The following is a 24,097-nucleotide window of genomic DNA, read 5'->3' on the forward strand; positions in this document are numbered from 1 at the left end:
GTCAATCTTATCATTTCAAAAGGGTGGAAAACATAATTACTACATTATGGCCAAATATGCAATTATTCTAATCCTGAAAGAAATGAGAGGAAAGTTTTAAGGGACTTGAAGTTATAAAAGTTTTGACCCGATGTGACTTGATTCTATCCTGTTCTTAATCTCTATCATCATATAAAGTTTATTGATTGATGGGACTGATAATATTTATCACCCTAAAGGAAAAACCTTTTTTTCTCATTTTATTATTTTGAGAATTAGACTATTAAGCATTTTACCCAGTAGTCTACAGGGCTATCTGTACTTTCTGAGGCTGGAGTAAAAAAAGGTGGCATGAAACACAGCAGCAGTATACTGCCACCTCTGAAAACTGCCCTTCAGTGGCATACTGTTGTCACCAGAGGTGAGCAGGTCCTGGCAACCTTGATGTTCACAGGCCAGCCACTTGGAAGACTTGGAAAAGGAGGAAAAAGTAAAAATGTAGAATTGTAACTGATTTAGAAGGGGCACTTCCAAGCTAGAATAAGGTACAGATAGGGCAATGCAACTGAGGATAAAGTGTCTATAACAGGATTGAGGTAGTATGGCACAGAGGTGGAGAGAAAAGTAGGAGGAGAAAGAAATGGTGACCAGGGGACTATAATTCAACCATGTTGATACTTTGCCTCTTTTCAGATATGGAAATCAGGAATAAACAGGTGAATGAGCCAGGCCACTATAAAGCAGAGTTTCTAAAACCCATGAGTCACAGAACTCTGGAAAACCTGGTGAGTCTGTTGTGTTAGCACTACAACCAAAAAAATCTCTAATCCCTAGGTAGTAAGCTACAGTGACTTTAACTATGTATCACCTCTAGTTAGCTAGGAGCTGGGAATTGTATGGAAAGATACTGCACTTCCAGGCTGGCTTCAGTGAGCTAGGAGAGAACAAAGCTGAAAGAAAGGGACTCCAAACCTGAAAGAGGGAGGGAGACTCGAGTTAGGAAGTAATTCAAACATTCAAACTATGATACATGTGTCTAATGCTTCTTGATTATAATATGGCTTTACTAATATCCTCACTGATAAAATAATCAGAGTAGACTACATGACTTCTCAGGTTTGTTCCAGTTCTAAATCTATGATCTTATAATTCAATTAAACTGTTCAGTTGTAAATAGGTTAATCTGAGGTCTAAGTTAAAGTTAATATGCCACAGGGATAAGGGCAATATGAACCAAACAATGAGAAATAACCCTAGATGTGGAAGACTGGAATGTAACAGGCTCATCTCACAAAATGAGTTAAAAACATGTTAGGCTACGAAAAAAAAAAAAGAATGTGAGATCTGCTAATGATGCAACTTTAAATCCTGCCAGGGATGAAATAGCTAATGCTCCAAATATTCCTTTAAGAAAGACATTTGCTATTTAAATAATTGAGAGTGTTTCAAGGAAAAGTAAAAAAAAAAGAAAATTAAAAAATAAACTATAAAAACAAACAAACAAATAAAAACCATGTTAGCCTTTTGGAGCTACAAGTATCAAGATGGTCTGGCCTACTCCTGTCCTGGGGTGTTCTATCACATATCAGAAATGACAGAAACGTTAGAAAATCTGTTTACCTTATACAGAATCATAAAGAGTGAAAACTTAAATCTTCTTGTGAATAAGAATACTCCAAACAAACAGCAAAAGAAAAACTTAGAGGTAAGAAAGAAATCTGCTACCAGTATAGAAAGGACTTAAACCCACTAAAGTAAAACCCAATCTACAATCTGAAGAAAATGGATGAAATGGTAGGAAGGCTTTTTTTGTTCATTAGTTAATAACTAAATGACAATTTTAAAATGACATTTAAAATACCAAAGTTGATTTCAATTTTCACAAGCTAATCTGAACTGGCGAATCCTCCACAACCACCTGAATGAGGGCAAGATAACAGAATGACTACTTTGCCTATTACAGTTTGTCTTCATATGTCTATTACAAGTACTTTATGTATGAGTACTGAAAAAATGCCAAACTGCATTAGGATCAACTTTAAGTGAACATCTAATATAACTGTTTCCTTCTTCTTCTTAAGTTTCTGAAGCCCTAAATCTGATCACAAAAAAAAAATCTAATAAACAAACATTATTTAGCACCCTTCCAATTTTCCAAATAAAATATATATAAATTTGGGTAACTATGCAATCAGTGAAACTTTGAAAATATACTTTAAACTCTTTTGAAAAGCATTGCATGTAATTCTTCACAATTACTAGTAGGAGAGCTACTCTTATTAATTCAGAAATCTGCCAGAACAAACATAAAAACAAAAGCTAACTCCCTAAAGAAGTTAAGGTGTTATTTAGTCCTAGTGCTAAAGCTTATAGAACAGTGTGCTTCTCATCCTCTATGTATGGCTTGCCAATCAACTAATGAGTCAGGGCAGTCAGTACTATTTAATTATTGGTTTTGTAATATAGCAACAGGAGACCATAAATTAAGAAGCTGTATAAATTATTTGAAGAGGGCAAACTGTTTTAATTATAGTTTTAAACGCTAAAGAAGTGAACGTGAAACAAAAAAGATTTAAGAAGGATGCCTCTATCTTTTGTTTCTACAGCATTTATAACAGAGGTTGAAAACACAAACAAATTGGGTACGCTGTTACTAATGAAAAGAAAATAAGCTGCTCTTTTTGGGAGAAAGTCGTTTTAATCCATTTAGGTACATACACTAAACTTTCTCCTTAAGTGTATGAATGGCATCTAATGACCTTAAAACCTCATTATGCCTTCAAAACTTTTCCTTTTAAATAAACACAGGAGATCCTATCCCATCCTCTAATTGTGCTAACTTTAAGTACTTACTGAACTACATTCCTACACATTTTAAAGTTCTAAAGCCATGTCTCTAATTTTAATATATTTTATTTTTAAGTCTGTTCTATCAGGTAGTAAACATGCAATGAATAAGGAACTGATATCTAGGTAGTCAGTCCCCCAACTTACCAATTAGTTACATTTTAAAAGTGGACTGATAAATCATGTTTTAAAACCCAAAGTATTAAATCAAAGAATGATATAAAGCTTTTCAGCAATAGATTTACTTCAGCAGATTTGCAAAATATTGAGACAGCACTGTATTTATGGTACTTTAGAATTTTACCATAGGTGGTAAAAGGTGGGAAAAGGTGTTAAGCCTTGCCAGTAATTCTCACTCCTCCACTCCCCTCACAACCCCTCTGGATACTTTTTAGTCTAGGCAATCTTCTTGTTCCCTTTTCATCTCTTGCTCTGAGGAATTCTAAGATTGGCCTGCCCATCCCTAAAGCAAAACAGTACTTTGCAGAGTGGACAGCTTTCTCCCCGCAATGGCTGCTAACAATAAAGGGAAATGGGAAGGGTACAAAAACGCTCCTATAAATTTCCCCTTTTTCTTTTTTCACTTAGAACTGTAAAAGAAAAAGCACACATATGAGTGAAGTAGATGTTTGAGAATGTGTTTTTAAAAAAATATTTTGACATCTGTATTTCAGTGTAATTGATTGCCTTTTTAATCTATGTATTTTATCTTATGCATTTAAAAACATCATTTTAAGAAAAGTTCATAAATTTCACCAGCTTGCCAAATGGGGGACTTGATCTAAAAAGGTCTAAACTGGACTAAAGTAAGATTCATCAACATTTCCAATGAACACCCAGATGCTGAAATTTCTTGGGGCATTTCCTTAGAGGAATTAGGAGAGACCAGCAAGTGGAGGCTGAGGGAGTAAAAGATTTGGGGAGAAGATAGAACTTTGCTCTTCCTTCTCCCTTCCTTTTCCACTGGCCACTATCAGTTCTGCCTCTGACCTTACTAGGGTGAATCAGAAAGAGGGTTGAAAGCTTCTAGCACTAATAAGACCTATAGTTTCTAGAGTCAGAGGGAAAAGGAGTAAAAATAGATGGGAGAGAACATGAAAATAGTAACAGCTGGAAGAGAAAGGGAAGCTCCTGGAGTCACCCAGGCTAAAGCGAATGCAGCAAACTGGATAGGCACATTCCTATATAAGGAATATACGTGAAATGGGTGTATGTAAACAATTTTATCTTATGGAGAATCTCAAAGAAAAGAATCAGAAATTAACTTTGAGCAATATAAATACATTTTTAGCATTCTTCATTATTGTTAATTATCAACATTAATTACCTGGTCCAAGAGATCTTCTACCTTCTTCTGCCATCCATCCCGGGCAGCATTCTTTTCTCGTTCTTTTAGCTGCAGAAGTTGAGTCATTGCTGATTTTTTATCCTCTTCATGTTGAAGTCTTAACTCTTCTCGGAGCTTAGAACACTCTTGTCTAGAAATGAGACAAATTGCTTAGCAACTGAATAGATGAATACAAAGTACTTGGCATATGGAATCACTATTCTCAAATATGCAATGAGCAATATGCTTATTTAAAAAAGACAACAATCAGAAAAACTTGTTCAAAGTCACAAAATGAATCCGCAGATGTACAGAAGATAGACTTCAGACCTTTAGCCCGTTGATGTTATTGTCCAACTTACTGAAATGTTATAAATCTAGTGTGATCATGGTGAGCACAAAGGCCGCCCAGTCAGCTGACCTCAATTCATTTCCCAATGAAAAGAAGCTATCTAAGAGAATGGCAGTAGAACAGTTACGGTAAAATAAGAAAAACAGGAACTAGGTACAACAGAGTATTAAGGAAGAAGTGGTAAGACGGGGCTTCAAGGCCACTAGTGGAAGAAAAGAGAACGTGGAGGAAGTGTGGACATCACGTTCTCAGGTTGGTAGAGGGGAAAGATAAAGGTGGCAGGGCAGGGAAATCTAAAAGCTGCTGGCAAAAGTTATGACTGGCAGAATTTATTATGTTCTACACTAGCACGAACATCTCATCAGTAATCACCAAAGGCTCACTAAGTTTCAGGGAAGGCATTAATTAGAAGATAGAAGAAAATAAAGTACACAGATTGTTTTTAATACGCAATCTCTATATGAACTATTGCTGTGGATAAAAGGGTCATGAAAACTTAAGGAGGGGACTGCATTTCCATTATATTTCTTCTTTTCCACTGAATATAAAGGAGGTGAACTGGAAGATCATCAACGAGTAAAGGAATGCATTTCCTATCTAATAGCGGTACACCCTCTGTTCTGGGAGAACTACGTGTCCTCTCTTCTAGAGAATGGTATGGAGAGGCAACTATTAACACCCAGGCTATAATTATCAATAAGCATAATCCTAAAGAAATTATTTATAAATTGGCAGGCAAGATGCCAAGGCAAAAACTGTTACCACTAAAGTTGTGACTTCCTATATTGGTCTATTCAGGCCATCTTAAATATAGGCCCCTACCAATAAAATGAAATCTACATTAAGAAAAACCCCACATACATACTTATATACACTGAAAAATAACAGAAAATTATAATGCATAAATATTTATTGTGATTTTTAACAGTTTGATTTTAATAAACACACATATGTCATATAAAAATATTATGTACAATGTATAATTACAATAATATAAAGAAGTATAAAAATTCTTTTTTGATCACTGTTTTCTACCTGCCACTTTGCTATTCCCTTTGGCTTGATTTTCACTAGTATCTTGTCTTCACTGAGATCCATATTCAGGTTTTATAACATAAGCCATATTTGGGACTTGCACGTCTGTATTTGAAACAATATAACAATGTACTACTGTAGGAATTGTATGTCTAGTAGCACCTACCCTATTTATTCACATGCCTATGTCTTTACAAATTCAATTTGTGACAAAGGAAAATTGTATGTGAAACTTTTTTTTACCATGTCTTAGTAATTTTTACATTAAGAGTAAATTTTTTTTAAAAGTTAAAGAAAAGGCACCTAAGATTTTCAGTCCATTTTATTTCCAAGTCTTGGGCCATTTTGTCTACTTTGCACTTCTCATCTTCCCTCATGGTAGCAAGCAGTGCCTTATGCTGCTGTCTTTCTTGCTGTAGTTCTCTCTGAAAAACAAAATCTTTATAATATGCATCAAAAAGTAAAAGCTGGATATTTTAAACCTTCACTCCAAATAATTACTTTATGTAAAATGAACAGTGGCTACAACTTCTACTAACCTGACAGGTTTCCAAGATTTTATGGTAACAACGATGACACAAATTTTAAAACTTTCCCAAAACTTTACTAACAGTATCATTTTAAAATAGATATAATTTGAGATTTTAATGATTCCAAGATGCTCCCTAAAATAAAATCTCATCTTTGTGAGGTAAAATTATAGTGCATCACAATTTCCAAATAAAAACTGCACATAACCCAAAAAGCAACAATGAGACCGAATTGTCTGCATGACAAGAACAGCATGCTGACAATAATGATCTGTACAAGAAGTGGCGTAAATGATACCAATCAGGAGATTTATGATCAGAAAAGGAGGTGGACTGGCCATACAGTAAGAGTAAGGGATAACAGATGGTCTGCCCACATGTTGTACTGGTACCCACATAATTTAAAGAACCTAGGGGAAGCCATCCTTCGGTCAGACTCTTTTTTGGATTTACAGTAGGATATGGATGAGTCAACAAAGTAGAGAAAGTATACCTGATTTATGGTTACAACCACAGATGAGGGAGGTACACACATTTATTATATCACAGAGCTATTCGAATACTGCAGCATTTTTAAGCCAACATAATTAGATCCTAAATGACAATACTAATTTCAAACTTTCTTCTCTCGTGGATTATTCAATAATAATTCAATATGGAGTATTCAATAATAATTATTCAAGAATTCAGTAATATTGCAATATTCTGTTCAAATGTGATACAGTATTCTTCAATCAAAAATACATTATTTCAAAGAAAGGTTACTAGTGTTATCTTTTAGATTCTCAGATTTTAGTCAAGATATAAATATTGTGATATTATAACCTAATGACAAATAATCAGGATAATTATCAAGGTTCAAAGCAACTAACCAAACACTTTTTATAAATGATAAATTATTTGCAACAGTTTGGTATTATCATATAGTGAGGTGCTACTTTTCAACATGACCAACTGAGACAGATATTTGTACACTGGTATCAATAAACTAAGGTTCTTTATAACACTACAAGTAGAAGGGTAGTACAGTACAGTGACAAAAACATCAAGTTAGAGTCAGTAGAGGCCTGATTTCAAATCCCATGTCTGATACTTCCTAGTTGTGTGACCTTGGTGGCAAGTCACGCAAGCATTCTGAGCCTTGCTTTGCCTCTAAACTGGTGATAAAAATATTTATAGTACATATATCAAAGAACTGTTGTTAGGATCAAATAAAATAACATGAAAAGTGGTTTGTAAACCTGAAAGCTTTTACAGATGTCAACTAACAAAAAATCCCTACTAGTATCAAATATCTATTGATAATTCAAATGCCAGTTAGTTGCTAAAAACCCTGACGGCAGCTTCTGTGGGATTTTTGAGGTATGAGGCAGTAGAGGACTTCACAATTGTCATTATTACCATATCTGGTTCCCCTGCTTACTATCTTGTGATAGTTTATCAACCTTTTCAAAGTATATCTAGAAAATGAAATTCATCTCACTCAATGATTCACTGTCTCTTAACAGTTATGAGGGAGACGCATCTCTCCTAAGTACCTAGCAGAGAGTACCTTGCAAAAAGGTTGTAATTTTGTTCCAACTTGAATTGTATGGGAAAGGTTAGTCAATTCAGCAAACACTTTGATACAGTACAAAGGTCAGAACAGGGGATAGGACACCTACTTTATAAAATTAAAAACTAGAAGAGATTATAGAGAATCATCTAGTCCAATTTGCTCATTATACAGGGTAAGAAAAATGTATTTTCCCAGGGCTAAGAGATTTGTTCAAGGATTCATATCTACAACAAAATAACCATCTCATTCTAAATTATTTTATAATGGCTTTAACACAGTGCTAATATCATGTAAATTCTCTCCTTTACATGTTTTAGAGGTGTCACCAATTATTTGTTTTAAAGAAAGGAAAAGGTCAAGAACAAGAATCTTTAACTTTGAATCTCCACTATCTTCCTTTTCCCTAGCCCACAATCTCTATTGTCAACCTAAGACATTATCTTTATGGTCTAAAAATTGAAAAAAAAGAAAGTAAAGAAGATCTTTGTTTTACTTCTGCCACCAGAAACAGGACCACCAGGGTCAGGAGGGATAAAGTAAAGGTGAGGAGTTTGAGAAAAGGGGACCTATGGAAAAGAAGAATTACCTATTTTTCCTTAATCTTTTAGATTTCTACTTGACAGAGAATTGAGTGCTCTGTATTTTTTTTAAAGCTGCATTCAATTAATTTTTCAAAAATATGAAAATGAATGCCTACAATATACAAGATATCATGGTGGAACCTTGTACTGATGTTCAATGAACTGTTTAAAAAAGGTTTAAAATTAGAAATGTGGGATCTTTTTTCTCCAGATCTGTGATTTAATTAGTGTATGGATTGGTAGTTTGTCTTGTTGGCAATTTATAATTGTCAAAGAAGTTATGTGACCTGCCCATGGTCACATAGACAGTTGTGTCAGAATGGCTTGAATTCTATATCTCTATCACTGAACTTGAACCATGCGTGGATTATGAAATTACCTCAAGATTTACTAATGAGTCTGTGGTGTCTCTTAGCTTTGCTTTGGTTAAATCTAGTTCATTCTGAAGTTGTCCACGGGAGTCTTGAAGATCAGATATAACCCCTTCTGCAGAACCAAGGCCTTGTTCACTTTTATTTACCAGATCTTGGAGGCGAGAAACCTGCATAAACATATAATGCCTTTAGGATATCTTTATTTTTGACAATCAAACAAAAAATAATTGACCATCTTCTTCCTTCAACTACCTTCTTCCAATTATATATATTGAGGAACTACTTAAATGATAAAATCTTACATCCATATACTATTTCAGTTTCAAAAACACTTTCATATTTTTTTATTCTCATGGCACTATGAGATATTGAATGTAATATCCAAGAAAGATCCAGTTTGTTTCACAAAGACATAGGTCCTACTTTAAGGAGTTAACAAACCATAATTAAGATGAAGTCAAGAACAGCTGACAAATATTTTCACATAACAATATGTATTTTTAAAAAAGTAATTCAAATGAAATTATTAAGCTCACACATGACTCAAATTAACTCTGAATATATAAAAGTTTTATATATTCAGGACAGGGGAGCTGAATGAACAAAGGTGTTATAAACTACAGTAAGTAGTACCTTCTGTGTGTTTGTACACAGTTTGCCCCACATAATCCTAAAGTATTGAATTTATATACTTTTAAAAGTAAAGCATAAGTAATTATTCCTTCCTTTAGGAGATTTTCTCCCAACAAAATTAATTTCATTGAACTCTCAGTTTTAACCTAGTCTTTGAAGGACCTGGTCTTTCATATTATTCCACTTCCTTATCATGTATCAAGTTTCAAGACTTCCAGATTTGGTTGGAGGGGGCAGTTAGAGGCAGAAATCTATTTTAGTTTAATAATGTGGAGGGATCAAAAAAGTCTGCTCATTCAATAAATATGTTCTGACAGTTTATTGTATTCACAGCACTGTTCTAGGCACAAACTCTTCAAAGGTCTTATCACTTGAGAAGAGAAACAGTTTAAAGTCAAATAACAATATAAGACTTGTTACAACACAAGTGTGAGTTAGTTGGTATAAATAAAAAGGGTCAAAAGGATTTAGAGGATGGAGGATTGCTGCGTGTTGTGGTGGTCAGGGACACTTCATGGAGCTGTGCAGGCCTTGAGGAACAAACAGGATCTGGACAGGTGAACATGTGAAAACAAGGTAAAGATCGTTCTAAGCACAGAGAATGGCACAAGCAAAGGCAAGAACATACACTGTGAATTCTGCGGACAGGACCAGGCCAGTCTGCCTAGTACTTAAGGAAGTAATAGGAGATAAAGCTTGAGTCAGCCTGAGAACCTTAAAGGCACATATATGGAGCTTGAACTTTATCCTGTAGATAACAGAGTAAAACGTGAAAAGTTTTTCATAGAGAGATGAGAGAGTGGAAACCATGTTTATACAAAATTAATCTGGCAGCAATGTGATGATGGATTGAAGCAGAAAGATACCAAAAGGCAAGGAGAATAGTCAAGATGCATGTATATATTTAGATATAAATTAGGTTGATAACTACCTACAAAGTTACCTTGAAAATGGGAGAGATGTGAGCAACATTATGAAAAAATAATCAACTCTTCCTAGCTATGACAGCTACCTGAATGAAGGCAGATCACCTTATTTCCATATATCTAGAAAAATAAAACTCTTAGGTTCATACCATGCAGAATGGTGAATAAATTCAATGAGAAACTATAGTAAGTGGCATCTTCCATCTCAAACTGCAGAAAAAAGTCAAACCACAAGTCCATGGACCAGGGAAAAAGGAGCCAGAGTCAGCTTCAGGACACATAGCATGCAAAGTTCAATGCCCAGAGGCAGCAAGAGCAGAGAAGCTCCCCTTAGGAAGTCCTAAGGAGATCAGAAAGTTCCAGACAACTGCAGTGGGCAGTGATTAGCATGCTACCACAGCACTCACATCAGGACATTCCAGACCCACAAGCTCTGAGGACCCTGAACATTCTTTTTCTGAGATGCCAGATATGGCCCTTACGAGCAAGGGCTCTGAAACTAAAAGATCCAGGGAGGCCTAACCTTAGGAGGTAGAGGTTGTTAACAAAGGAACCCAGGTATCAAAACCAAACGAAGTTGAGCACAGGTTTTCTTGTATTAGAAACAAAACCTGCCTTTTAATGTGTTTTGTTTGTGTCATGACATGCAGAAGTGACAGGGGACAGCATGTATCCAAGGGACAGCATATGAAGAGACATGCTCAGTGTCACAGAAGGTGTAAGTAATGGTTCCGAATCACAATCCATACAGCCTCACATCCTGTCTAATAGTGAAAACACATAATGTTTTATGGAAGGGCACCGATTCTAGTTGTAGTCCATTATCTTAATCCTCAGAGAGCTTCAAGTCTATCCTAGAATATTAACTTAATCTATATTAAGTCATTATTGTTCTACTATTCATGAAACTGGTCTAATCTTTCTAGATCTTAGTTATGTTTACAGCCCCTGTAACACCTCTCAGGGTGGCATCTGCTGTATAAGCCAGTGCCACTTCTTCTGAACACTGCCTTTTTAGGGATTCTTAGATATGTGGTAGTCTCTGATTTGGTGAAAAAGTTCATGTTCACCCTGTCCATACCTGCCATGATCATACAGATTTTGATATAACCTGCTGAGCCTTTTCATTGCCAGTAAAAATACTGATTAAAAAAGAACAACTTATTTTATCAGCATTTTCATTTATATTTAAGACAAAGCAAGCAGAAATATAGGCAGCATCATAAGTATAGATATGTTGGTTATTTATAATTTTGTATAAGACTAGGATAAAATTTTCTGGTTTTCTTCCAGTACCACCTAATTACTTCTAGCATTTTGCTTGCCTGTTTGCTGGCTGCAGCATTTTGGACTAATGTTTTCAGGGAATATCTGAAAGTAATTTCATAATAAGAGAGCTAAGAATAATAGATAGTACAAGCTGATTCAGTTTCCCTCTAAAATGACATCATTTTTATGCTGTCATACAATGCCACTAGAACAAGAAATCTCTCTCTTTCTCAGGAGTGGGAGGATGGGAGAGGTCTGGGTCTCCGACTTCATCAGGATAAAAAACTCTTAGGGTACACAGTCCCTTCAGAGATAGAGATCCCTAACATCTGTAAGAGTCTTAGAGAGCTGCCTGGGGCACTAAGAAGTGAAGTGTCTCAACCTACCACCTTCTCCAGAAATCTTTACTGCATTAACTAGGACCTAACATATAACACAGAGTGATGTAACTGAGGATCCTTGCCTCCTGATTAGCTAGGTTTAGTTTGGCTGTCAGTTCTTCCTTCAGTCTTTCCATTTGCTGTTTAAGTTGACTTTTATCTTCTTCCAGTTGTAGTTTTTCTTTTTCATATTGTTCTTCCAGTTCCTTAGAAAAAGAAAAAAATGGGAAAATTAGAGTTAAAGCACGTTATGAAGGAACAGGTAATAAAGACACATTTTACCTTGTTTTATATTTTGACATTGTTTTAATTTCTAGAATGATCTTACTCCCAATTGAATACCCTAAGTTCAGAGGTTACATATCTTCAGGGCTTCCCTTTCCTGGGTTCTTTCCCATCTGCCTACAGGATCTCCCCAATCCTTAAAAGCAAAAAATAGCTTTCCTTGAAACGTCTATCCCACATAGCTCCTGTGCTCTTTTTTCCTCTCTGCTGTCAAATTGCTTGAAAAAACCACTATATCTAACTCCTCCATTTCCTTACTACCCCTGTTCGTCCACTACTTGATATATGGCTACCATCTTCAACAGTCTATGAAACTGCTCACCAATGACCTGATCACAAAATCCAAATATTTTTTTAAAGCTGTCCTCCACTTTCTCCAGCTCTCTGTAGCATATAACTATGACTGCCCACCCCCATGTCCCCAACCTCCACCTATGGAAATACCACAATCTCCTAGTTCTCCTTATACTTGACTCTTTATAATGGATTTTAAAATAGTAAGTCACACATGCACACTTTCTTGTACATGAACCTAATTATATGAAATTACACAAACATTTCAGCCTGTTGTCCATGAAAGGGCAGATGGTATCTTTCCCCTTAAGCCAGCTCATTATATGAAGTAGGAATATTTCTAGAGTGCTTTCACCCCCAATGCCTTCTTTCTATTTTTCTATACATTGAAGAATTCACATTTTAGTAGATAATGCTGCATTATTCAGTCCCAGAGAAATTAATTCCTTGGGGATTTTTCCCCCTTCCTCAGTTAATGAGCTAGTATGACTATGACCAACAAGGATAAATAAAACAAGATGAAATTGAGATCTAAATGAATTTAATAGAAAATGCAAACAAAACAACAACAAAAAACCTCCTGTTGGAATAGAGTATTTCAACTTAGAACTATAATACCAACAGTCTGACACCACTAGGACCGAGCTGTAATTTCTTTAGTGTGAATACTCAGTTACAAAGATACAGATTCCTCTTTAACTGATAATTGTGGCTAAAAAAAATTCATCACCCTTCATCAACCTGGTGATGAGTGACCCTGGTCCACAGTAAAGTGATATACAGTTAGCCCATCCCTGAATCAAGACTCAGAGTCTTCCAAGTTTCAACCTACCAGAACTTGTGCTCCACTAGCCTAGTTTCAGACCACCCCAGGCTACCTCACACCATATCACCTGTTCCTATCAGTGTCCACTGCCACATCCTCTTCCTTTGTTCACTTCTTACTGCATATTTTGATTTAGGGGGTCTCCTGCCTCCAAGCTTGTCATGCATTAAAATTTCAATATTTAAATGATATCATTTCATTTTAAAAACCCAGTTAAACTCAAATTTTTCGTAAAGGTTTTAAAGCTTCTTGGCAGCCTACCTTAAGCCATCTGCCCTTATTTCTTGTTAAAATGCCTGACTGCTCCTTTTTTTAAAAAAACAATTTCAAACATTTTTTATGTGTGGCACCTTGTACCCCCTTACCCTGGAATGCTACTTCAGGGTCAAGTCAACATGTTTATTTATGTCAGCCAGCCAAATTAAATCCAAAGATATTTAATTAAATAGCATAATAAGTAAAATGACAAGTAAAAAAATCATCTCCTCCCCAGCCCACGAAACCATGGAACACACTTGGGCAAGAATACAGGCAGAGAATACAGATGCCTGGGGAATATGTGCAGAGAGCACATGTAGGGACACATCTATGTGGCCTAGAGCCACAAACGAAGAGCACACATGTCAGGAACCTCCATGGCCGGGGCACATATACAGAGGGCACACACTAGGAAGACATGTGACCAGAATGCTCCTATAGGAATACGTGAAGCCATTATTAAATACATGTAGGGGATATTAACAGCTGGGATTACTCTCCCCACCTCCCCTCCTTCTCGAAGAATCTCTCCGCCACTCAACGTGTCAGCTGAGGAGTTAAAGACCTTTCCTAATATCCTCTCTCGACAACTTGTTATGTCTTTCTACAAAGATTTTATTCTGTATTTATTTTACATTTCTTTCTCACCAGCAGAATGTCAACTCCTTGATGTCCAAGACCTTCCGCTTTGCCCTTAGCACTTAGTGGAGGGCATTCCATATAGACAGTCTGTGCTTTATAAATGCTTGTTGAACCAAAGGTTTTAAATCTATATAACCAACAAAAACTGGAGGAATGCCACAAGATTATGACTTTTTATTCTTTTATCTGATTTCTTATTGATCTTGCTACAAGTCCTTCCCTGCTCCAATCCATTCTCCACACAGCTACCAAAGTGATTTCTCCCCCTCCTTGCCCTAATTCAACAAACTCTACTAGTAGAGTCTATACTTTTGGAATCAAGTATAAATATCTTTGCTAAATATATTAAATACCTTACTGCTTTCTTAAATAAGGGCACTGAATGCAATGAGATCTTTTTTATTCAGTCACCATTATGAACTTTATAATATTCTGTCCTGTAATACAGAACCTATGACCTTTTGAGGGGCATAAAGTGTTTCCCCTGCACAAATAGCCCTTAATTAAGCTTTTTGAGTTCTTATCTCTTCTATAACTTCTGCATTTATTTTCTGCCAGCTTTCATTTCTTACTGATATCTAGGTGCCTACTAGAAATATTTTTCACTCTCATCCTCCTTTATAATACATTTCTTCTAATCTGTTGTAAGCCTGGTAAACACCTATGCAAACTTGTTAAAATGGTTTATAAATTAAGAGTAATTAGTTCCTTTGTGAAGCACTGAAGATCTCTCCTGTGAATAAAAAGTATTCATTTTAGCCATACAAGGGTAGGTTTTTTTTCCTTTAAAACCCAACTCTTTTCCCCAATTCCTCAACCCCCAGCCATTTTCAAAGCTAGCAATATTAGAATGTAAAGGCAGATAACTTTTTTTAAAAACGTACCATCTGCAGCTTTTTCTTATCTTTATTTGCATTACTATGGGCAGTCTCAATTGCAACATGGTGCTTCCAAGCTAATTCTTCCAAAGTCTTTGAGTGAGCTTCATTTAATTGTGCTGTTTCCCCTTCTAATCTAGTCTGCAAGTTCAGTAGTTCTTTCTCATAATATTCTTTTTGAGTCTTCTTTGCTTCATTTATTTTCTATAATTAAAAATATTTAAGTAAATTTTTAAGTTTTCTTTGTTTCATTTATTTAGAACAATTAAAAATATTTAAATGAAAATTCACTATTTACTCACTGCTTTTTCATCATTACCACCAATTTTTGACTATCATGATATGTAGAGCACGATAGGGCAGCTAGGTGGTGCAGTGGATAGAGCACCAATGCAGGAGTCAGGAGGACCTGAGTTCAAATGTCACTTCAGGCACTTGACACTCACTAACTGTGTAACCTTAGCCAAGTCACTTAACCCCAACTGCCTCATCCTGGGTCATCTCCAGTCATCTTGATGAATATCTGGTCACTGGATTCAGATGGCTCTGGAGGAGAAGTGAGACTGGGGTGACCTGCACAGCCCTCCCTCACTCAAAACAAAGTCAAGTGCAAGTCGTGTCATCATTTCTCTGATGGCATGGTCTTTGGCAATGAAGGACAAACACACACACAGACCATTGTAGCAAGTAGTGAAGGGCAATGAGGTTGTTCCAGACACACTATCTACTGTCTTAAAATATAGATAATAATAAGCCCATATGCAAGATTCACAATTTCAGAGTAAGGAAAGGGAAAAGGACCAGTACATTGGAGTTACATATGTTAAGTAACTCTTTTAGACTAAATGTAAAAAGCTTCTTCTAAATTAAGAGTCCAGGCCACAAATGACCTTATCAACACTACTGAAAATAATCTTTTTATGCTGAATCAAGGTGCTAGCCTGCATTGATTGGTAAAGGAAGTTTCCTTATCTGGAAGTTCCCTATTATCAATAAAATCATAGGTCTAAGTCCCTGTATCTTTCAGTAACATAATTTTAGTACCATTTTATGCACAAGTATACCTTACTCCCCTCCCTACCCCCCATACTCTGGGATTCCACTGACGCTGATCCTCTTTGCTGTTCCTCACACATAACACTCCATCTCCTGACTCCAAAAGTTCTTGATGGCTGACTCCCATATCTGGAGAGCTCTCTCTACTCACCTCTGCCCTCTGACTTTCTTTAAGTCTAAGTTAAAGCCCCTGCCCCTTTCTATGGGAAGCCCTTTCCAGTCCTCTGTATGTCTTGTTCTTACACTGTTGGTTTGCACGTTGTCTCCCCTATTAGACTGGGAGTTCCTTGAGAGCAGGGCCTGGTTTTGTCCTTTCTTTATATCCCTAGCTTGTTGAGCTGTGCCTGGCACGTACTGGGTAGGCATCTAAAATAAATGTCAGTTGACTGACATAGCCTTCTTGATACAATTAACTACATGATTAACTGTGTGAAAATCTCACCCATCACCAAAAATAGAACCCTAGTGAAAAAACATCTTTATTTTTGAAACAACATTTGATTAAAGTGTAAGTAGAATACGATTAGCTTTTATATTGCATTTTGATTCCTTTATTACATATATAACATAGTCTCCAAAGTGCTACACTTTTATAAAACTATAAAAACTATTAGACTCAAATACACTATGGATTTCACAGAGTTGTAGAATGAGGTCAGTCTTTTAATCTTTTCAAAAGAACTCAACAATGACAATTTGCAGAAAGAAAACTGAATCTTTTTGCTTTGGAAAAGAAAGGCCCTCCCCCGCCCACCTCCTACCATTTCCAGTTCCAGAATCTGCTTTTTCTGTTGTTCATCCAGATTTCGGGTTCTGCTTTCCAAAAAACTTCTTTCTTCTTCAAGTTGGGATACTCTCTCCTTTGCCAATGATTTTTCTGATTCCAGTTCTCTTATTGTAGCCTCCTGTGATAACTGAGTAGCTTGGAGCATTCCAATATGACCTAACCCCCAAAAAACCTTTGTTAAAGGCATAATCATCAGTACTGACTGTATTAAAACTTAGAAGACTACACTTTAGGCCTGTATAAGGAGTTATTTCTACTTTCCTCACTGTAGAAATATTCAGTCTTCTAACATTCACTAGTTACAGAAGCAGAAAATCTATCTGCATATCATTTAAGCTGTTCCTTGAACTTGAAAAACAAGATACAGAAAAAGTCTAAGTACAGGCATGGTCCTAGCTATATGTAGTTAACCCTCTCAAAGCAAATGAGGGTAAGAAAAGTTGCCATAATTATTATTCAGAAGAGTCAAGACAGCGATGTGTACGCTGGAACCAGCCTTAACTAGCTTGGGAGAGCTGTGACATTTTTAGTGTGAGCATTTATACCTTAGAAATCAGCAACTGCTACAAAGCAAGGCTGGATTTATTGTTCTGTTGAATGTCCAGATTTCAGGAAGTGTCAATACTGCAGATTAAACTTAAAAGTGCATGCATCCATTTTTTATTCCTTGGAAGGGTCTAGCTGTTAAATATTTGCCAGCACACGCATCCCTGAGTATGGAGAAGTAGCGTGGTGTCTTAGGAAGGACAATGGACTTAAAAGTCAGAGAAGCTAGGTTCAATACTACTTCCAACATTTACGAGCCAAGTACTTCTGCCCTGAAGTCCTTGTTCTAATCCTGGTAAATTGCTTAGACCCTATGTGCGTTTCAATTTTCTCACCTGAAAAATAAGGCTAATAATACTTGTAATATCTGTCTCACAAGGCACTTAAACCTTACAGCATTATATAAATGTGCATTACCATTGCTTCCATTTTTATGGATGAAGGAACAGGCTCAAACAGGTTGCATGATTTGCCTATGTTCACATAGCTGCTAATATTACAGCAAGGATTCGAATCCAGGGTTCAAAGCCTCATAGATTTAGAGCTGGAAGTGGCTTCAGATGCCAACTAGTCCAATCCCCTCATCACACACACTGGTAGTCAGGACCAGAGCTGGGACTGAACCCGGGTCCTCTGAATCCAGAGCTGGTCCAACTCCAAGCCCCAGTGTCCTTTATGCTCTACCAGGCCATACTGATCTTAGACCTTGATTAAGAAAACCTGGAGCAGACAAGGGTGCCAGGAAAAAGTGCAGGAGATCAAGATATAAGAAGTAGAAAAAATTAAGAATAGAAGAAAAAAGGAAAAAGGGGAAGTTAGATTGAAAATATACTGCTCTATACCAGATGAAGAAATGAGGAAGGCAGTATTTAACGGGAGGGAAAGCACAGAAAAAAACATAGAACTGGAATCACTGGGCCTGAGTTTAAAGTCTGGCACTGCTTCTAACTACCTTTATAAGTCTTCAGCAAGTCATTCAAGTTTTCTGGACCTCAGATTCCTGTAAAATGAGGGGGTTTGACTAGATGTGGCTTAAGGTAACTTCCAGCTCCAAATCAAAGATCCCATGACAGGAAACCTGAAATTTTTTATTGAGCACATTAGAGCAAAATAAATACTAAAAATGAATGAACTATCAAAGAACTGTTTTTATTTCCCACAAAGTAAAAACGCCACTTACGATTTCCTAACTTAAAATATCTTACTTTCTGTAATAAATGCTGTGGATCACCTAGCAGATGGGAACCTCCATAAGACACCATATTTTGTACAAATATGAATTCAGTGATGAACCAGTTAAAATGATGCAATAAATTTATCTGCAGGACCAGATACTAGTGTTATTTTCATTACTTTAAACACCTTAAAATCAGTATTATTAAAGTACAAGAACCTTATAATGAGTGTGGTTATAATATGTTTTTGTACGACAAGTACATTATCTGGAACTGTGTTCCTCAATTATTTTAACAAAAAGTTATTATTTTTAGAAGCATATATTACCTAAAATCATTTAGAGTTTACCTGAAAACGATACACATTGCTTCAGTAGGACCATCAAAACTCATTCAAATATTCAGATTCTGTATAATTTAAATATAACAAGGAAAGACTAATTTCATTTTGAATTAACATAAGTATCAGTTTTAGTTTGGTAACATACAAAGAAAAATGATGAGACATACTAGCTTTAAGGACAAGATCTGAAGCTTGCTGTTGTAACCGTTCTCTAGCAGCTGCTAGCTCACTTTCAACCTCCTTATGTTTGCTTAATAAAGTTACCTCTTCTTCTTTGACATCATCTAGCTGTTTTTGAAGAACCTAAGAAGTCAGAAAATATTCATTATTACTAGGTAATCAAGATGCTAAGCTAAATCATCATTAAACTACTCATACTAGCACATTTGTTGGTTAAGTCATGCTCATTTCCTCTCAAATTTAAATTTACAGATATGATAACAACCTAACTTTTCATAAATCACAAGGTTTCAACATAAAAAAACTATTTTAATCTTTTTTGCTTTCACTCAAAAACCTCTGGTTTTCAGCAAGTTGTGAAATTTTCTAAAATAACTATAAAACAAAACTCTTGAGAATAGTTTTTTACTAGTGCCTATACATATTTAACCTAGATTTCAAAGTCAATAGCTGAAATTCATGTAGTAGCTATAACATTATTACTGCTAACAGTGAGAATGTGATTGTGTAAATTGTGAAAAATAGGCCAGCAAAAATCCAGGAATTAATGGTTTAATTTCATAATCATTAAACTACTTAGCAAGTTGACTTTTTTGTTTTGCTTGTAAAATATCTCACCATAATATTCATTTACATTCTGAAAGTGAAGCTTTATATATGAAAGGTGAGATTTCTCAAGGAAGTTCTCTAATTAATTTGATGAAAAGCTTTATTTGAACCTTTGACTATCCATATTTCTTCCTGGAAAGGGTTTGAACATGCCCCTTGGCACCTTGTTAAAAGTACAAAAATCAAATTATTAATTACCAGACACTAGGACTTCCCTCAGATGAACTGGTTAGCACTTCCTATTGAATAGGGATCTGTGAATGGGACTGTTCAAGATGAGGTTGTAGTCTTAGACTCTTAGAAGGATGTGCTCTTGCAACAATAATTTTCCCTTTAAACTGACTCATAAAAGTGAGTCAACAGACTGCTTTTTTCCTTTTCAAGAAACTCAGAAATCAGAAAAGCTATCAGAGAACCTGGGTGAGGGGCAAGGGAGGAGGGAGGAGAGTGGGAGTCTCTACATGTGTACCATCCAAACCATCCCCTCTCCCCATAATAATGACTGCCTTGGGACAGAGGCACATGGGAGCCACTAGTGCATGCCCATACCTTTATAAGATAAGAGACCTGAAAATGGATTTTCTCCTACCAAGAAAAGGTAGAAGTTGGAGCAGTGAAAAACTCTGTTGACTGTTTATGGACTATCATGCGTACTTTGTATTTTTTTGTATTTGCTTATGGGCACTAGGAATCCTTTGTATTTTCTGCATATTCTCTGGGATAACTAAACTAAAGCCTATCCTACAACTAGTATGCATTTTCTCACTTGAGTGCTTGTACAGGACCTGGGAACTGTTACCTACATTCACGGAAGTTTAGATACAAGGTATACAAAAGCTATATTGGGAGTTTCCTAGAGTAGAATCTGGGTAGAGACAAAACGAGTCAAAGGGATATTCATCCTCTGGGGATACTCCCAAGATAAATTATGTCTGTGTGAGCCTAGAGTTTGAATAGTCATGGGACAAGGGTTACATGACAAATAATACTAATTTTCACTTACAAAACAAGAAAATGCAAGAGTAATGAAAATAGAAAAAAATGACAGAAATAATCAGGTTTCTTCATAAATTTTGTTCTTCAGTCTAAATAAAATCAGTTCACCTAAAATATCTGCAGGGAAACAATGAGGATTTTGGCTCCTGACAAGATTTAATAAAGGTGGAAATTTAAGTCAAGTACATGGTGAATGACTAACCTTTCTTCACTCACCATTAGAACCTCCTTCTGCTTATCTTTTGTTGTGGGTCAAATTCATTTATATTCAAAGATAGAGAAGATTTTGGGAATTTCAAACCTAGGCTTTTATCAGGGCAATAGACTTTGATTTTAGTTCCAGACACAAGAATTAAAAAAAAATTACTCTTGGTCCAAGGGCACTTGGCTTTTGTTAGCTAGGTGTGGTATATCATTGGCTGCGGATATGATTAAGGACTCTTCCATTTGTCCTTATAAGGCAGAGGTGTTCCAGTCACTACACCCTAAAATGGATGCTGTTAAAGTGCTGCAACTCGATATGCCAGCAAATTTTGAAAACTCGACAGTGGCCAGTATATTGGAAAAGATCAGTTTATGTCCCAATCCTAAAGGACAATGCCAAGGAACATTCAAATTACCAAACAATAGCGGTCATTTCACATACCAGCAAGGTTATGCTTAGATATGAAGCAAGAAATACCAGAAAAGCAGGTTAGTTTTTGAAGAGGGAGAGGAGCTAGAGACCAAAGTGCCAACATTTGCTGGATTATGGAGAAAGTAAGGAAGTTCAGAAAAAAGTCTACTTCTGCCTCATTGACTACACTAAAGCCTTTGACTGTGTGGATCACAACAAAATATGGCAAGTCGTCAAAGAGATGGGAGTACCAGATCATCTTACTTGTCTCCTGAGGAACCTGTATGTGGGCCAAGAATCAACATTCGGAATCAAACATGGAACAACGGACTAGTTTAAGAGTAGAGTCAACAGAAACGAACCTCTTGGCCTGTGGATGCCAGAACTGAACAGACAGAGCAAGCAAGGATAACTGCAGAGACTGAGACAGAAGTTTGTTGTCTATAGTGAGGGAAATAGCTTGCAAGCAAAGAGGGGAACTAGACACATGTGCCATTCTCTACCCTCATCCACAGTGGGGGAACCCACTTTAGTGTAGGCAAATTTCTTTCTTTTTTTAAAATTTATTTAGTATTTAATTTTTCCCAATTATATGTAAAAACAATTAAAATTTATGTTTTAAACCGTCTGAGTCCCAAATTCTCTCCCTTCCTCCCTCCTGACCATCATCACCCCATTGAAAAAGAAAGCAATTTAATATGGGTTATACATGTGAAGTCATGCAAAACATTTCCACAACAGTCACGTTATGAAAGAAAACAAACCAAAAAGAAAACCTCAAAAAAATAAAGTAAAAAAAGTAGGTTTCAATCTGTATTCAGACACCATCACTTCTTCCTCCGGGGATGGACAGCAGTTTTTACCATAAGTCTTTCAGAGTTGTCTTGGATCACTGTATTGCTGAGAATAACTAAGTCATTCAAAGCTCATCATTTTACTATATTGCTGTTACTTTGTACACAGTCCATTTCACTTTGCATTAGCTAATATAAATCTTTCCAGGTTTTTCTGAGAGCATCCTGCTCATTATTTCTTATAGCACAACTGGATTCCATCATAAAGTGTGGGCAAATTTCAACACTTATACTAATGGCTATATGGTGTGCTATAGTCCCGAAAATAAGGGGTAATGTTAACAATAAGATAAGTTTGATTCATAACCAGAACACGGGATACAGCAGGTACTTGTCTGAGCTCAGAGAACAGCTGGTGCTGGTCAAAGCATTATAATAATTATGTGAAACAACTGCGGGATTTTGCTATGGCTGAGTTCATCCAGACAGTGAGAGCAAACGATCGTTGTTATGCAAAACTCAGGGCACAGCTAGCTCGTTGGGCCTTAGCTCTGGAAAACAGGGTGTCTCCTAATAGTATCTTGACATTAGAAAAGGAGTACGATAAGATTGTATGTTGTCCCATATTTAATTTTTATGCAGAGTACATCATGTGCAATGCCAGGCTGGATAAATCAAAAGCCAGAATTAAGGTTAACAGGAGAAATATCAACAATCTCAGAAATGCAGATTATCCCACTCTAATGGCAGAAAATGGAGAGGAATTAAGAAGCCTCTTGGGGAAAGTGACAAGAGGGGAGAGTCAAAGCTGGCTTGAAGCTTAACATTGAAAAACCCAAGATCTTAGCAACTGGTCCCATCACTTCCTGGAAAAAACAGGGAGAAGAAATGGAAGCAGTGTGGGATTTCATATTCTTGGGCTCAAAGTTCATTGTATATGGCAGCTTCAGCCATGAAATTAAAAGATGTTTGTTTCTTGGAAGGAAAGCTATGGCAAATCTGGACAGCATACTAAAAAACAGAGGCATCCATCTTGTCAACAAAGTTCCACATAGTCAAAGTTGGGGTTTTTCCAGTAACAATGTATGGCTGTGAGAGTTGGACTATAAGGAAAGTTGAGAGTTGCAGAATCGACACTTCCAAAATGTTGTACTAGGAAGACTTCAAAGTCCCTTGGACAGCAAGGAGATCAAATCAGTCAATACCTAAAGAAACTAATTCAGTCTATTCACTACAAGGTCAAATACTGAAGCTGCAGCACAAATACTTTGCACATAATGAGAAGACGACTCACTGGAAGAGACCCTGATGTTGGGTAAGATTGAAGGCAAAAGGAAAAGGAGAAAGCAGAGGATGAGATAGAAGATAGTATCAAGTAAACAACAAACATGAATTTGGAAAGACTTCAAGAGATAAGTGGAGGATATAAGGTCCTGGCATGCTATATAGTCCCAGGGATCGTGCAGAGTTGAACATGACTGAACAGCTGAGATGATGAGCAAGTGGTTAGAAAAGATAAAAGCCAAGAAGCCAGTAGCAGAGTAACGCTCCGTAGTGGCCAGAAGAATGAAGAGCCTAGCAGAAAACTGAAAACGCCAGGAAAGAGCTGGGTGACCAGCAGAGAAAACTGTTAGGGAGCAGAAGAGACATTACTGCACACCCAAAAACAAGCCCAGAGATAGTGATGTGATAACATACCCCAAGACACCAGCAACCCTGCAACATTAGAATGTATATATGTCCAGGCCACAAAATAGACATCACCTTCACATGTATCCTATATTTGTGCCCTTCCACATGTATACCCTAGCCACACAAGCTTCTCACACGTATGACCCCATTTATAATCCTTGCGCATCCCCTCGTCCCAATGACAACACACCTGTTTGTGGGAGAGAAATTTTCCAATGAAACTTTTTCTGTCATTTATTTCAGTAAAAGTTTTTACTCTAAACCACCAAATTTTATTCTGAACTAAGTGAGTCATCTAATGGCTTAGTAAAAGCAAACACATCAATGGT

At 36.4% G+C, this 24,097-nt stretch overlaps 1 protein-coding gene across 9 annotated transcripts in view; it reads right to left on the reverse strand.

The window, feature by feature from the left end:
- Positions 1-24,097, reverse strand: part of FAM184A (family with sequence similarity 184 member A) — a 103,818-nt gene that overhangs the window by 35,697 nt on the left and 44,024 nt on the right. For all 9 annotated transcript variants that reach the window (XR_011974488.1, XR_011974489.1, XR_011974490.1 and 6 more), the window contains exons 3-9: positions 19,049-19,184; positions 16,792-16,973; positions 14,981-15,178; positions 11,875-11,997; positions 8,589-8,750; positions 5,844-5,965; positions 4,154-4,304 (exon numbers count right to left, since the gene is read on the reverse strand). Coding sequence is in view for 6 of the 9 variants with exons in the window: in XM_072643158.1 (XP_072499259.1) it covers positions 4,154-4,304; positions 5,844-5,965; positions 8,589-8,750; positions 11,875-11,997; positions 14,981-15,178; positions 16,792-16,973; positions 19,049-19,184 (1,074 nt within the window). In the remaining 3 variants the exon portion in view is untranslated. The remainder of the gene's footprint in view (positions 1-4,153; positions 4,305-5,843; positions 5,966-8,588; positions 8,751-11,874; positions 11,998-14,980; positions 15,179-16,791; positions 16,974-19,048; positions 19,185-24,097) is intronic.

The sequence above is a fragment of the Notamacropus eugenii genome, chromosome 2, assembly GCF_028372415.1.
Source record: "Notamacropus eugenii isolate mMacEug1 chromosome 2, mMacEug1.pri_v2, whole genome shotgun sequence".
Classification (NCBI taxonomy): Eukaryota; Metazoa; Chordata; class Mammalia; order Diprotodontia; family Macropodidae; genus Notamacropus; species Notamacropus eugenii.